We start from the raw sequence: 14,479 nt of genomic DNA on the forward strand, positions 1-14,479 counted from the left end.
CGGCGGTCACCTGATCTGCGGCGGCAGCGGCGGCCGAGGCAGTGGAGGCCGAGGCTGTGATGGCGGCGACGGCTGCGGCTCGGGTGCTGGCGGGGACGCGCCGGGCCCCAGCGCTCAGGCAGATGCGGTGGCTGCCGCTGTTGCTGGTGGCGGTGGCGGCGGCGGAGCAGCAGGTGCCGCTGGTGCTGTGGTCGAGTGACCGGTGAGCGTGGCGGGCCGGGCCGGGGCATGCTGCGCTGCGCGCCGCGGCGGCTGAGGCGCCCTCGCCCGGCTCCGGGGCTGTCCTCAGCGAGCGGCGGCCGAGGGGGGCAGAGGCGGACTGTCCCTTCCTCGGCGGCCCGTGGGGAGCCAGCCGGGTCAGGGCTCGGGGCCCCGCGCGTCACTATGGTCGCAAGCCTGCACCCCCCACTTGACAGCACGTCTTCTGTGCCCTGCCAGGGACTTGTGGGGTCCTGCGGCCAGCACCCACGAGGGCCACATCACCAGCGACATGCAGCTCTCTACCTACTTAGACCCCGCCCTGGAGCTGGGCCCCCGGAATGTGCTGCTGTTCCTGCAGGACAAGGTGCGCCCGCCCCAGCCCTCTCTCCCTGTCATCCGAAGAAGTCAGGCCCCCCTCCCCCCAGGACACCGAGCCCATTCCCCAGGGGAGGCTTCAGTGACCTTGTCCCAACCGTAGGGAAGTGTGGCTTCTCTCTTGGGAAGGCCTGCAGGAGAAGGTTCTGTGGGAACGGTGAGGGCCTTGAAATGGCACTGACTTGATTCTGTTGAAGCCCCGGATCAGAGGCCAGATGCCTACCCAGTACCAAGCACGTATCCGAGCTACTCTGTGTGGGGGGGATTATCGTCCTCCTTTACAGATGAGAAGACTTCGGGACCAGGGACGGCAAATGACTTGCCTAGGGTCACTCAGCTAATGGGTGACAGAGCTGTGATCCTAACTTTAATGATGATAGTAGAGGTAATGGAAAAATGATCACTTAATTGAGTGCTTCACATGCACGATGCTAAGCTGATGTCATTATCTTGGATTCACTGCCAAGGAAACTAAGGCTGGTAGAGGTGCAACCATTGGCTAATGATCCGTGGCTTATGTGCACCACACTTGGTTCCAGCCGGAGTATGTCAGACACCCCCCACTTTGTGCTCAGGCACACAGTTTTCCCTGCCATGCAGGTCTCTGCCTCCAAAGCAGGCTTATGGACCATGAGAAGATTCTAGGGCAGTGTAGAATTGGTGTTTGGGAGCTTATTGAGCCTCTACTTATTCCTTCCTCAGGGGTGGCCTGTGTGGCTCATTCTCCTGTGATCTTGCTCAGTTGCTCTCTGGGCACGTCGTGGTGGTCATGCTGGCCTGCACTCCTTCCAGGAGGTGGTAAATAATGTAGTTAGACGGGAACTCAGTTCTGGTTCTACTACTTACCACCCTTTGGATGTGGGAGATAATCTGTGAATGCCAGTTTCCTCCTCTGTACAATGAAGATACCACCTGTATCAGAAGACTGTGAGGAGCGATTCTTATAAGCCTCGTAAAACACGTTTCCGGGGTCCCCTTATGGCATCCATCCATTCATTCATTGGCCAACTATGGACTGCCTGTAGTGTCCCAGGTAGCAAGTGTTGGGGACATAGCAGCGAGCAGAGTAACCCAAGCCCCTCCCGGAGGAAGCTGGCAGCCTCGGGAGGGCAACAGGTACATGCTAAGTTGGTGTATGATATAATGGCAATGCTGCTGTAGTTTTCAGAGAAAGAAGCAGGTCATGGGAACAGAATGATTAGTGATACTGTTTAAGATAAGGGTGATCAGACGGGGGCTCACTGAGGAGGGCTATCTGAGCAGATACCTCAATGGAGGGAGGCACCCAGCCATGTGGGTATAGGTGGAAGAGTGCTCCTGGCAGAGGGAACAGTAGGTGCAAAGGCCCTGGGCAAGGAGTGCGCTTGGCGAGCCCATGAAAGAGCTGGTGTGGTTGGAGTGTAGTAGGGGAGAGCCAGATAGCCAGGTAGCCAAGGGATGACAACCGGGGAACGGCTGGTTGCAGTTCTAAATGTGGCAGGAAGCTTTGGGCAATTTTGAGCAAGGAGTCCCGAGAGGACACGGTAGTGGTTCCTCGGCTTTCAGAATGAGAGCCCAGGCAGCCAAACAGGGTTAGGATTCCTGTCTAGATGGCAGAGGAGGCTGGGCAAGTGTGTATACTAAACAGAATCAGGTTAGGGAAACGGATTAAGATCGCATCTGGGCCTAACTGGGAAAAGCCAGAGGAAGCTGGGAGTCGGGTGGAGGGCAGGAGTTGAAGGACACGTCTAGGTTGCAGAGGAAAAGGGATGGGATCGTGGTTACTGTGGTCCGGAGAGCTCCAAGGACTTCAGTGCTCTTTCCCGCAGATTCCACCATCTTCCTCTCTCACCTTCCACCAAAACCAGGCAGGGAAGGAACTTCTTGCCCTCTTTGAAAAAGGGTCTTGTCCAGGTTGGACATAGGCGGTGCTAGGCGTTGCAGCTGGCACGCAGGTTCTCCTTTTCTCTGACTTCCGCCCCGGGGACGGGGCGGCGGTGGCAGTGGGGGAGCAGGTTCTCCTTTTCTCTGACTTCCGCCCCGGGGACGGGGCGGTGGTGGCAGTGGGGGAGCTGCCGAAAATGTTCCTCGCTGTCCACCAGCCCCTCCCCCCTTCCCTCTTCCCCAGCCAGTTCCTCATCTGAAGGCAGGTGGCTGACTCTGAATCTTGAGGTTACGAGTCAGCTGCCTGCAGATTGCCTTCCAACCCCATGACCACCTTCCATGTTTTCTCACCCTACCAGGAAGGAGAAAAAGAGAACCTCCCATCCCTCCACTCGCTACCCCCAAACGTGCCTTTGTCCACCCTTTTGACTAGACCGTGTCTGATTGCAAATGAGATTTGGCTGTCCCTGCCAATGCGCAGGGAAGGTGTCTGCCCCCTGTCCTGGCCCAACCTTCTGAGGCACCTTCTCTGCTTCCCTACTAGCTGAGCATTGAGGACTTCACAGCATATGGCGGCGTGTTTGGAAACAAGCAGGATAGCGCCTTTTCTAACCTGGAGGTAAGAGTCCTCTCCCAGCCAAGGGCCATGGGGGCTCTCCTGCACTTTCTCCCTCCATTCAATAAATACTGTCCCATTAGGAACCAGAGGTGCTGGTTTTAGAGGGTAGAAAGGCCTGAGATGTCAGGGACCAGGAGTGTGTGGTGTTTTCTTTCTGACTCTGAATAAGACCCTGGTGTGAGTGTGGGTGTGCTTGTGCCTTGCCAGAGAGGTTTGGGGGCTGGCTCAGGCCTGCTGGTCCCTTGCTAACCTATCCTTCTGTCTCTCCCTGGCCCCCAGAATGCCCTGGACCTGGCACCTTCCTCTCTGGTGCTTCCTGCTGTCGACTGGTATGCGGTCAGCACTCTGACCACTTACCTGCAGGAGAAGCTCGGGGCCAGCCCCCTGCACGTGGACCTGGCCACCCTGCGGGAGCTGAAACTCAATGCCAGCCTCCCGGCCTTGCTGCTTATCCGCCTGCCCTACACGTCCAGGTATGCCCCAGCTTCGGAGCCCAGAGAGTGGTGAGGCTCTGGGCTGTGGTGGCACAGGTCAGCCAGAGACAACGGTCCTCCCGTTCAGTCCCTTGAAGCCTGATCAGAAGGTGCTTTGTGTGTCCGGAAGAGGCGGGAAGGGCTTCTGGTCAGCGGGGACTCAGGAGTTAGTGCCCAGCACTGAGTGAGGCCTGTCGGGCCTCCAGAGATGCAGCAGATGTGGGCCCTGCTGCTGCGGGAGCTAGCTCCCTGAGCTGGGACGTGTTCCCGGAGCAGCTGGCACAGGGGTGACAGGGCAGGGCCAGGCAGTCAGCGAAGGTGCAGAGGGAGGAGTGAGCGTGGCCTCCAGAGCCCCCAGCTACACTGTGTTACTTGAACGTGGCCCGTGGGGAAGGACGGAGTCCTGGAGGGGAGGGCGTGCTGGAGGCGTAGACAGGAGCTGTCCCGAGGTGGTGGGGCGCTGTCCGGATTGCGGGGGCTCTCATGCTCTGCCTCTCTTCCACAGCTCAGGTCTCATGGCACCGAGGGAGGTTCTCACGGGCAATGGTGAGTAGCAGGGTCAGGGAGGGCACACGTTTTCCAGCCTCGCTCAGCCCTTGGCTACAGAGAGCTGCCTCGCGGCTCCTCCTCAGTCCCTCTTCATTCCCAGGGCGGCTCCCCTGCTCCCCGGAACAACTGGCAGCTGAGCAGAAAGATGCCGGCCCCCCGGGCCTCGCCCCTCCACAGCTGGGCAGAGGTGTCAGGGCATCTGTGGGCCTTCCAAGTGAGAGCCTGTGGAGCCAGTCTCCACTCCAGCAGCGCGAGTCCTAGAAGTTTGGGTTTGGGAGACCAGCAACGTTTCAAAAAACAGTTCTGAGGACTCCTTTTCTGCTATAAAGGGCAGTCGTTCCCCACGGAAAGGTCATTGAAAACGTATAGGCAGATTTGGAGTTTTCTTGATCTCTGTCTTGTGTAAGTTAGTTGGGGCTTGGCATTAGGGAGCCAACTACTGAGGCCGGCCGCAGGTTTCCCCAGGGAGGCTGGGGTGGACGGGTAGGAGGAGAAGCTGCTCTTGGGGGCCTTGGTGGAAACGGAAAACACGAGTGAAGCTGGATGGGAGCCGGCTCTGGGAAGGTCTCAGCGCCCCACCACGGAGGACGTACCAGTTGCCAGGGGTGGGAGATGTCTGCTGGTCCCCACCCCCACGACGCGATCCCCCTGAACCCCACTAATGTGGCGCATGGAAGGGCCCGGCCTTGTGTCGGCAGTCTTCTGCGTGGGACAGCCAGATGGTTTCTAGCCGGCGTTACGGTGTTGCTGTGAGGAGCTGCCCACGACCTGGTCCTCTGCTCTCCCTGTTGCTCCTCAGATGAGGTCATCGGGCAGGTGCTGAGCACACTCAAGTCTGAAGATGTCCCGTACACAGCGGCCCTCACAGCGGTCCGCCCTTCCAGGGTAGGCAGCGTAGCCTTCGGCAGGGCTCTGGGAGGTGTGGGGCGGCCACCGCAGGGCGAGTGGGCCTGGAGGGGGTGTGGCTCTGAGCAGAGTGCCTTAGGGGGGTTGCATTCTTCCCTGGGCTTGTGGAGGCCGGGGTGGGGGGACCAGGATGGACCAGAAAGTCCTGCTTCCTCCTTCCAGGCGGCAGCTTTCCTTCTTATCCGGTGGGTCTTATTTCCTGGCTTGGTCGGACGGTATGTCCAAGTGTTCCTACTTTGGGGAGACCAGGAACATCACAGGGCTTAGGGCTCAGCCAGGAAAAGCTTCCTGGAGAGGGGCCTCTGAGCACGACCAGTAGAACTGCAGATGCTAGACCGGGTGCCCAGTGGGGACACTGAGCGCAGGTCATGTGATTCTGGGCCATTCTGAGAGAAGGCTTTTGGGTTGTTTGTGCAGGTGGCCCGTGAAGTAGCCATGGTGGCCGGGGGGCTAGGTCGCCAGCTGCTGCAGAAACAGCTAGTGTCGGCTACAGTCTATCCCCCTGTGAGTTACAATGATACTGCCCCCCGGATCCTGTTCTGGGCCCAGAACTTCTCGGTGGCATACAGGGACCATTGGGAGGATCTGACCTTCCTCACCTTTGGGATCCAGGAGCTCAACCTGACTGGCTCCTTCTGGAATGACTCCTACGCCAGGTAAGGGCAGGTACCTGTCCCTGCAGGTGGGTGGGTATGGGGGAGGTGTTCACTGTGGGAAGCAGATGGGATAGTGGGGTGGGGCTGCTGGAGGGCTCTGGGGATGGGGCTTGCTCAGAGTTTTGCCTCTCCATGCCTTCTAGTCCTTTCCTGGAACCTTGGTTGTTAACACTTCCCAGTCACATGGGAACCTGACACTCCCCTACCCCTACCCCTGCCCTTAACAGCCTCAGGGCGACTGCCAAGGGGCATCTCCCAGGCCTGAGGTCCTTTAAAGGCTTCTGTACCCTCCCTGTGTGGAGAGACAGAGACAGAGACAAACACAGACACTGACACAGACACTGACGGACAGACTACCTTTATCCCCAAAGCCCAATCTAGGCATCTCAGTAACCTCAAGGGGGAGCTGAAAGGAGGGGCAGTGGGCTCAGGGAAACCAGAAGGTGCTTTCAGCTGGAGGTGCGGAACCTGGGTGCTGGTTTCTGAGCTAGGTGTGATAGGGCGTCAGTTTTCCCATTTGTCGTGGGGGGGGGCACTGCTTCCCGGGAGGCTGTAAGGACTTGGGGCAGCATAGATGGGCTAGGCCTGAGGAGCTCGCTCTCCCGCTAGATGCTAAAGGCCCTCCCAGAGCCTGACGGCTCACCTCTTACTCTGGCCCTGCAGGCTTTCGCTGACCTATGAGGAACTCTTTGGTACCACAGTGACATTCAGGTGAGTCGGAGGGGCAGTTGACCTGTGGGCAGGCCGGCGTGGCTCCAGCCTTCCCAGCTGCCTGACACCCCACATGCCTGCCTCAGGTTCATTCTGGCCAACCGCTTCTACCCAGTGTCTGCCCGGCACTGGTTTACCATGGAGCGCCTCGAAATCCACAGCAATGGCTCTGTCGCCTACTTCAATGCCTCCCAGGTCACGGGGCCCAGCATCTACTCCTTTCACTGCGAGTATGTCAGCAGCCTTAGCAAGAACGGCAATCTCCTCGTGCCCCGCCTGCAGCCCTCTCTCTGGGAGGTGACTCTTCGGGACTTCCAGGTAGGGAACGTGGGGCCCAGACTGGAGATAGTGGGGTACTGGTAGAGAGGCGGGAGGGAGCAGAGACCCGATGGCGTCGCAGCATCTCTGGGTCCAGGCTCGGGCTCGGACATGTAGTCCAGAGTCCGTCCCACAGTGCTCCCATCCCACGAGATTTGGACTACCCACTAACTTGGGCACGGTGGGCCTCACTGGGTCTCCCTTGGTGTGGGGCCACATGGTCCTTTCTCTCCCCTCCCAGATCCAAGCGTTCAACGTGAGCGGCGAGCAGTTCTCCTACGCCAGTGACTGTGCGGGCTTCTTCTCCCCGGGCATCTGGATGGGGCTGCTTACCTCTCTGTTCATGCTGTTCATCTTCACCTATGGCTTGCACATGATCCTCAGTCTCAAGACCATGGACCGCTTTGACGACCACAAGGGCCCCACCATCTCTTTGACCCAGATCGTGTGACCTTGTTCCTGTGGGGGGGTTGCAGGCGTGATGGTGTCCAGGTTGTCAGTTTCCCACCTCCAGGCATCCTGGACCGAAGGGCTTCCCCTCTTCCTAACCGGAGCATGAACCCCCAGTTTTCCTCAGCCTGTCTTGTTCCCCATTCAACCCACTGAGGGGCTTCCCACCCCTATTTGTACCAACGAGGTGTACATATTCTTCATAGATAGTAGACAAATCTCCCAGGCCCGGTCATTGTAGGAGAGAGAGGTCACGAGTTCTAGGGCCCTTCTCCTCCCCCTTATTTATTCTCATCTCCATCTTCACCCCTTGCTGTTTATAGTGCTTTTGTGTAGCAAATGCTCCCTCCCCGGGCTTAAAGGGGTCCCTGTAGCAGCTACAAGCTGGAGGTTCCCTGAGTTTGGGGGGTGTGGAAGTACTATTTAACCGTCCCGCTTGGCTGGTGTCCTTGTCTTTTGGTGATGTTGTGCTAATAATAAGCAGTACACTGGGGTTTATCTCTGTGGCCTGAGAACCAAGGGGCCTCCACAGCAGCTGGTCCGGGGGTGATCACTGGTTTTCTGGCACGTTCCAGCCAGGAGTGCCTGGCAGGAGCCTGGGTTTCTCGATGGTTTCCTTCCTAATAAAATAAAGACAGGTTGACACGCTCCGGCCTCTTGTCCCTCATTTCTGCGCTGGGCACAGGGGATGCCCTGGGCTGAGGGCTGCCGCGGGAGGCGCCCGGATGTAGCCGCACCGGAGCCAGGCCCAAGGGGAGGCCGGAGGGTCTCGGGCAAGTCGGGCCCGGCGGGCGACGCTACGGAGGGTCTGCGGCGCGCAGGCAGGGCGCGGCGGCCGGCGCCCGCGGGGAGGGGCCCGTCGTGACAATAGCCGCCCTGCCGTCCCGCGGGGCCGCCCCCGGCTGCCGCAGCAGCGCGCGCCCGCCGCGCCCAGCCTCGGCGGGGGGGGGCGGGGGGCGGGGCGGGGGGCGCGCGGCTCCCGCGCACGGATCCCTCGCGGCCGCAGCACCGGCCGCCGGCCGCCCCGCCCCGCCCGCCCCTCTCCGGCCCCCTCGGGGCCCTCGGCGGGCGGGGCCGGCCGCGCAACGGCGCTGGCGCTGGGGCCCGGGCCCGGGCCGCCCCTCCGGGCCGCGCGCCGGGGAGGCGGGGGCCCCGGCGGGCGCGGCGGGACGCGGGGAGGGGCCGGGACTCTTTGACGCGGCGGAGGGGTCAAGCGGCGTCGGCCGCCGCCATCTTTGGTCCAGTGCGGCGGCGGCAGCGGCGGCGGCTGTGGTGAAGGAGGAGGAGGAGGAGCGTCGCGCGCTGCCAGCTAGGCCTGACCATGGACGAGGAATACGATGTGATCGTGCTGGGGACCGGCCTCACCGTAAGTGCGGCCTCGGGCGCCCGGGAGCCCGCACCGGCCCTCCTCCCCGCGGCGCCGCCGCCCCCGGCCGCCGCCCCCATCCTCCGGCGCGGCCGCCGCGCTGCCTCCCCGGCGCCCAGCTTCCCGAGACGACAGCCCCGTGCCCAACCCCCACCTCCTCCCCCGTCCGCGACATCGTCTTCTCGACCGCCGTGGCCCCGTCTCCGTCACACGGTCCCCTCCCTGGCCGCCCCCTCGGCCCCCGGCCCGTCCCTCCCTCCCTCCCTCCCTGTTGAGGCCTCCTGGGCCCGAAGACGCAGCCCCGTCGGCCCGAGGCCCCCCTCCGTGCCCCCGACCCCGCCCACCCGGCCCCCACCCGTCATCCGCGCCCCTCACCCGCCCAGCATCCCCCCCTCCCCCGGCCTGTGGTGGTTCCGGTGGGGATGAAGTACAAGGACCCTGGCTAAGGGGGGCTTCGCCTGCGTGGGCCGTCCTCCTGCGTTCCTGGTTTCTCATGGGGCCCGGGGACCCAGGGAATGTTCCAGAAGGAGCAGCAGTGGGGCCAGTGAGCACATTCCCGCTACCCCACCACGGTTTCCCATGGAGATTTCGGGTGGAGTAGTATGTGCAGCCTTTGTCCTTGGCCTGCTGACAGTAACTGCCGAGGGCGTTTCTGCTCCCCCTTCCCCGGACCCTCCTGGACAGCTCCCCTGGAGACACTGCTCTGCCCGTGTCAGGGTGCACGAGCCCCTCCCGCGGCCGGCAGGCACAGGGTCAGAGGCTCCTGTCCTTTGAGGGAAGAGCAGCCCAGGGTGGGGCCTGAGATTGCGGGACCGTGCTGGGCCTTTCTTCACTTCCCTTTCTGGTGCCCTTGGCTATTCAGCTGGATCTCCTCCTCTGTGGCTCATTGTGTCTCGTCTCCCTTTAAGCATGGCCCTACCTAGGTAGATGACTTTCTTGGCATGGAAGTTGCCAGAAGACCATCCTTGGGTCTGCTGGACGCTCTTTTTCTCAGCACCGTCGTTATTTGTCTTCCCTCATTCAACCCTTTGCCCAGCAAAGTTACAACAGAGACTGGCCCGGTGAAGCGGTCACCCCTGATTTTAGGCAAGGCAGCCTAAAAGGTGGAAGGACCTTTCACTGGAGCAAAGTCGCTAGCGTTGCTCTCCTCTCAGGTTTAGGGTGGGGAACAAATCAGGGCTGCTGGTGGGAACGTGGGCAGGTGGGAGTGCCGCGCATGTTGCCCTCTTCCCCAGGAATGTATCTTGTCGGGCATCATGTCCGTGAACGGCAAGAAAGTGCTGCATATGGACCGGAACCCCTACTATGGGGGTGAGAGCTCCTCCATCACACCCCTGGAAGAGGTGAGGCTGCCAGGCCTGGACCCATCCCCCAGTAACCTCTCCCGTAGGGTGCCACAGCAGCTCCCCAGGTTTTCTGGGAAGGGGGGCAGGGACAGGAAGCGATGGTCCTCGAGGTGCCTCTCTTTCTCCTGCTTGCAGCTCTATAAGCGTTTTCAATTGCTGGAGGGGCCCCCTGAGGCGATGGGCAGGGGCCGAGACTGGAACGTTGACCTGATCCCGAAGTTCCTCATGGCCAATGGTGAGAGGGATGAAAGAGATATTGTGGGGGGTGGTTAGGATGACCAGAGTAGGGTCAGGCTCCCAAAAAGGGACAGCCACACCAGCTAGGGAGCTTCTGGGGGGAAGTATGCTGATGTTGTTTTCGCCCCACCGCCTCACAGGGCAGCTGGTAAAGATGCTGCTATATACAGAGGTGACGCGCTACCTGGACTTCAAGGTGGTGGAGGGCAGCTTCGTCTACAAGGGGGGAAAGATCTATAAAGTGCCATCCACTGAGACCGAAGCCTTGGCTTCCAGTGAGTACACGTTCCCATGGTGAGGGGCAGAGAGCAGGGTGCCCCTTGCCCAAGGGAGCGTTCCCCGTGCAGTACCGGAAACCCGCTTCCTCTGTGCTCCCTCAGTTGCCTTGAGCCGCACGATGGATGCCAGGAGGGAAGTCCATGTGCCGAGGGGAATGCGTGGGTGGTCGCTCTATCTTGAAAGACTTAAGCCTTTTGACAAGGGCTGGACTTGACCGGTGAAACATCCCCAAGTGTTGCAGCCAGGAGGGTCCTCAGAGCTTGTCCAGTCCCATCCCCTCTTTGTACAGATGGGGAAACTGAGGCCAAGAAGCTCAGAGAGGCTAATTTAAAGTTAACACTGCTGTCAGCAGCAAAACACAGCTGGGAGCAGGGTGCCCGCTTTCCTGGTCTGCCTGGTGGTAAGGAGATGTTCCCGGTCTGTGGCGTGAGGGTTCTTCTCACGTTGCCTCCATAGATCTGATGGGCATGTTTGAGAAACGCCGTTTCCGCAAGTTCCTGGTATTTGTGGCAAACTTTGATGAAAATGACCCCAAGACCTTCGAGGGTGTTGACCCCCAGAGCACCAGCATGCGTGACGTCTACCGGAAGTTTGACTTGGGCCAGGATGTCATCGACTTCACTGGCCATGCCCTGGCCCTCTACCGCACTGATGAGTGAGGGGAAGCTGGCATGGCAGACCGCCCCCTGTTGGCCTGCACCTCGCTCTCCCCATTCCCGTGTGCCGCTCCCTTGACCCGCCCTGCACATTTCTCGTACTCAGCCACATGCTCATCCATTGCCTTTTTTTGTTGTTCCTTCTTTGCATTTATTTGACCCGTAATCTTCCCCAGGCTGTAGAGGGTGGTGGGGGAGGTCGGCCTGGTGCTTGGGTGGAGGTGAGCTGGGTTTGCTGCCGCTGGAGCCTCTTCTCTTGACCCCGTCCCCCCAGCTACCTGGACCAGCCCTGTCTTGAGACCATCAACCGCATCAAGTTGTACAGTGAGTCCCTGGCTCGGTATGGAAAGAGTCCGTATTTGTACCCACTCTACGGCCTTGGTGAGCTGCCCCAGGGCTTTGCAAGGTGAGGGCATGGTTTCTTTCTGGTGACAGAACTCAGGAGGACTAAAGCCAAGAATGGAAATGGCCCCCCTGAGCATTTAGCATTCGTAGTTTCCCGGCGTGTTCTAATTTACTTCATGCCGTGCTTGGGTGACAGGGTGGGGGGCAGTGTGCTGCAGCAGGGCGTTGAAGTGCAGGCCTGCACCAGCAGGCTTGCTTGGCTTCCAGCCTGAGTCAGGCAGCACCAGGGCTGGTCCTGGAGCCTTAGAACCTGGAGTCAGAGGGCTTTTCCAGAGGCCTTTGTTCTGTTCCCCAGACTGCTCCCCAGAGGAGCTAGCTGTACCTTCAAGCCACTCTCATACTAGCTCTTTGCAGAATAGTCTAGGTGGAAGCTCCAGAGAGGAAGGAGTACTCCGGATAAAATCCCGAGTCTGTGGCAGTGACAGAGCTGAGAAGAACCACCAGGTCTCCTGAGCTCTGCCTGCCTAGGGCAGCCTTCTCTGTACCCCACTGCTGGTGGAGGGAGCGCACAGTGGCACTAGTCCCTGTTTCCTCCTGGAAAGGGGATTCTCTGGTCGTTCTCCCCACCACAGATTGAGTGCCATCTACGGAGGGACATACATGCTGAACAAACCTGTGGATGACATCATCATGGAGAATGGCAAGGTGGTGGGTGTGAAGTCTGAGGGAGAGGTACGTCGTCGCCACAGTGCAAGCATCATGGTCTGGGTGGGGCTTGGCCGCTTTCGGGCCACTCTGCCCAGTGAGTGACTCTGGCCCTGCTGGGCCTGCTGCTAATCAGGTCCAAGAGCCTTGGGCTGGGGACCAGAGCTCCAAAAGAAGCCCACGTAGCTAATTCTGTTGGCAAGAGGTATCTTAAACCCACGTGCCGCGTCAGGGACCAGGGAGTGTTCTTTATCACAGTGTCTCAGCAGAACGGTTTTCCCAGCCCTGCATAGGGGGGCCAGCTCCCTGAGGTACAGGATGAAGCGGAACACTACAGGAGGGTCAGTGGTGACAGCTCAGAGGAGCGTAGTGCCGGCCCTCACTGTGCACTCAGCCCCACAACCACCCAGGGGAGTGCTTGGATGGGCCCGCTGGTGTCTTCACAGGTGGCCCGCTGCAAGCAGCTGATCTGTGACCCCAGCTACATTCCGGACCGAGTGCGGAAGGCCGGCCAGGTTATCCGCATCATCTGTATCCTCAGCCACCCCATCAAGAACACCAATGATGCCAACTCCTGCCAAATCATTATCCCCCAGAACCAAGTTAACAGGAAGTCAGGTAGTTGAGTCTCACGTGACTTCTTCCAGTGTGTTCTCTCTTGAGAGTGGCTCTGCCTTTCTCTGTCACTCTTGGGACTGTCTAATCCCTGCATGGAAGGACGGGGACCTGCATAGCAGTCCCCACGGCTTGGGGCCTTAGCGATTAGGTGGCTTGGACTCTCCTCCTCTGTGAGGGTGGGTTTGGATGCTGCTTGCTGGGCAGGGCTGGGGAGGAGTGGGCCGGCACACCTGAATCGAGTCCAGCCTCCAGGAGCCCTCTGTGCCCATGTTAACGGAGACCCTTCTTGTGGGCAGACATCTACGTGTGCATGATCTCCTACGCACACAACGTGGCTGCACAGGGCAAGTACATCGCCATTGCCAGCACCACAGTGGAGACAGCTGAGCCGGAGAAGGAGGTTGAGCCTGCCCTGGAGCTCCTGGAGCCCATTGACCAGAAGTGAGGGGCTGGGGCCGAGGCTGAGGCTGAGGCTGAGGCTGGGGGGAAAGAAGGGGGCCAAGGGGCTGGGGGGCAGAGACCAAGGAGACGAAGGCTTGTTGCGAGGTCTTCCCCCTCCCCTCTCTGCCCCTCAGGTTTGTGGCCATCAGTGACTTATACGAGCCCATTGATGACGGTTCTGAGAGCCAGGTAAGCAGGCTGTCTTGGCCCCAGCTCCTAGCTGCTTACCCAGGGCCCTTGCCCGACTCACCTTGGCCCTGGGCTCTGGATGTTTCCAGGTGTTCTGTTCCTGCTCCTATGATGCCACCACACACTTCGAGACAACCTGCAATGACATCAAAGACATCTACAAGCGCATGGCAGGCTCCGCTTTTGACTTTGAGAACATGAAGCGCAAACAGAATGACGTGTTTGGAGAAGCTGACCAGTGATTGGCGACCCCACCCCACCCCAGCCCTTGGTGCCCCCTCTCCTGACCCAAGTCTGTTCTCCTCGAGGGCTGGGGAGATGGGTGTGGCTGGGCACCCCGGTTTTCAGCATTCTCTGCTTCCCCCACCACATTCTACATTCCTGTCACCCACCTCATTGATTCACTGACCAAATCCTTAACCTTAGCGATGGTTTGGGAGACGGGGGGTTGGATAGCATCCTCTTTCTTGGCCCTTCCTTATTCTGGGAAAAGAGGGTTCTTCTCCTTGTGTGTGTCTCTTCCCCCTCCACTCCTAATTCTTCTGCTCTGTTTGGGAAGAACGTGGAGGAAAAGCTGACTTCTGCCCCCACTGCTCTTACCCCTACTGTAGTGGCCTTTGGAGATGCCCCCTGCCTCCCCCCACCAACTCTCTTGTGTGTTGGAGAGAAGGGGCCCTCCCAGCACAAAGTTGCATCCCCCCCCCCCCCCCGCCCTCGTTAATTTATTCTAATTTATTAACTCTGGCCCGCCCGATCTGAGAAGGGAGCACTGTGCCTCTCGCCCGCAGCCTTGTGGTGCGGCCTGGGAGGGGAGAGGGCTTGGGTGCGGCCCAGTTGAAGGTTGATCTTGCTGTTTTTGTTTCTTGTTTTTGTGTTTGTGTTCTCTGGCATTTGCTGAGAGAGAAAAGAAATGTGAGCAAAGCAGAAGGAGGTGGGAAAATGGATCCAAACCCCAGTATGCCCTGCCCCACCCCACGACCTGTCCCTTAGTGGTGGGAACCCCTTACCTTGCAAAGTGAATGTGTCCCCTTCCCCAACCTCTAGTGTATTTCACAGAAAACTTCCCAATAAAACTGTGTTGAAACCTGAGCCCAGATCTTTAGCCTTATTTCCCAAACCTGGGTAGTGGGCGGGGCGCCGGCTTCCTGGGCTGTTACGTTGTATCAGTATCAGACT

The 14,479-nt window shown here is 59.7% G+C and overlaps 2 protein-coding genes across 2 annotated transcripts; both read left to right on the forward strand.

The window, feature by feature from the left end:
* Positions 1-7,769, forward strand: ATP6AP1 (ATPase H+ transporting accessory protein 1). The gene is made up of 10 exons (XM_041741886.1): positions 1-202; positions 439-565; positions 2,984-3,058; positions 3,338-3,531; positions 4,037-4,077; positions 4,880-4,965; positions 5,404-5,642; positions 6,306-6,353; positions 6,440-6,671; positions 6,913-7,769. Exons 1-10 carry the CDS (start codon positions 60-62, stop codon positions 7,120-7,122), a joined length of 1,395 nt encoding a protein of 464 aa, XP_041597820.1. The 5' UTR covers positions 1-59; the 3' UTR covers positions 7,123-7,769.
* A 549-nt stretch (positions 7,770-8,318) lies between these two features.
* Positions 8,319-14,392, forward strand: GDI1 (GDP dissociation inhibitor 1). Its single transcript, XM_041741915.1, has 11 exons — positions 8,319-8,487; positions 9,723-9,830; positions 9,969-10,068; positions 10,211-10,345; positions 10,806-11,004; positions 11,280-11,411; positions 11,983-12,082; positions 12,502-12,673; positions 12,970-13,114; positions 13,249-13,303; positions 13,393-14,392. Exons 1-11 carry the CDS (start codon positions 8,443-8,445, stop codon positions 13,543-13,545), a joined length of 1,344 nt encoding a protein of 447 aa, XP_041597849.1. The 5' UTR covers positions 8,319-8,442; the 3' UTR covers positions 13,546-14,392.
* The last annotated feature ends 87 nt before the right edge of the window (positions 14,393-14,479 follow it).

Source organism: Vulpes lagopus, chromosome X (genome assembly GCF_018345385.1).
Source record: "Vulpes lagopus strain Blue_001 chromosome X, ASM1834538v1, whole genome shotgun sequence".
NCBI lineage: Eukaryota > Metazoa > Chordata > Mammalia > Carnivora > Canidae > Vulpes > Vulpes lagopus.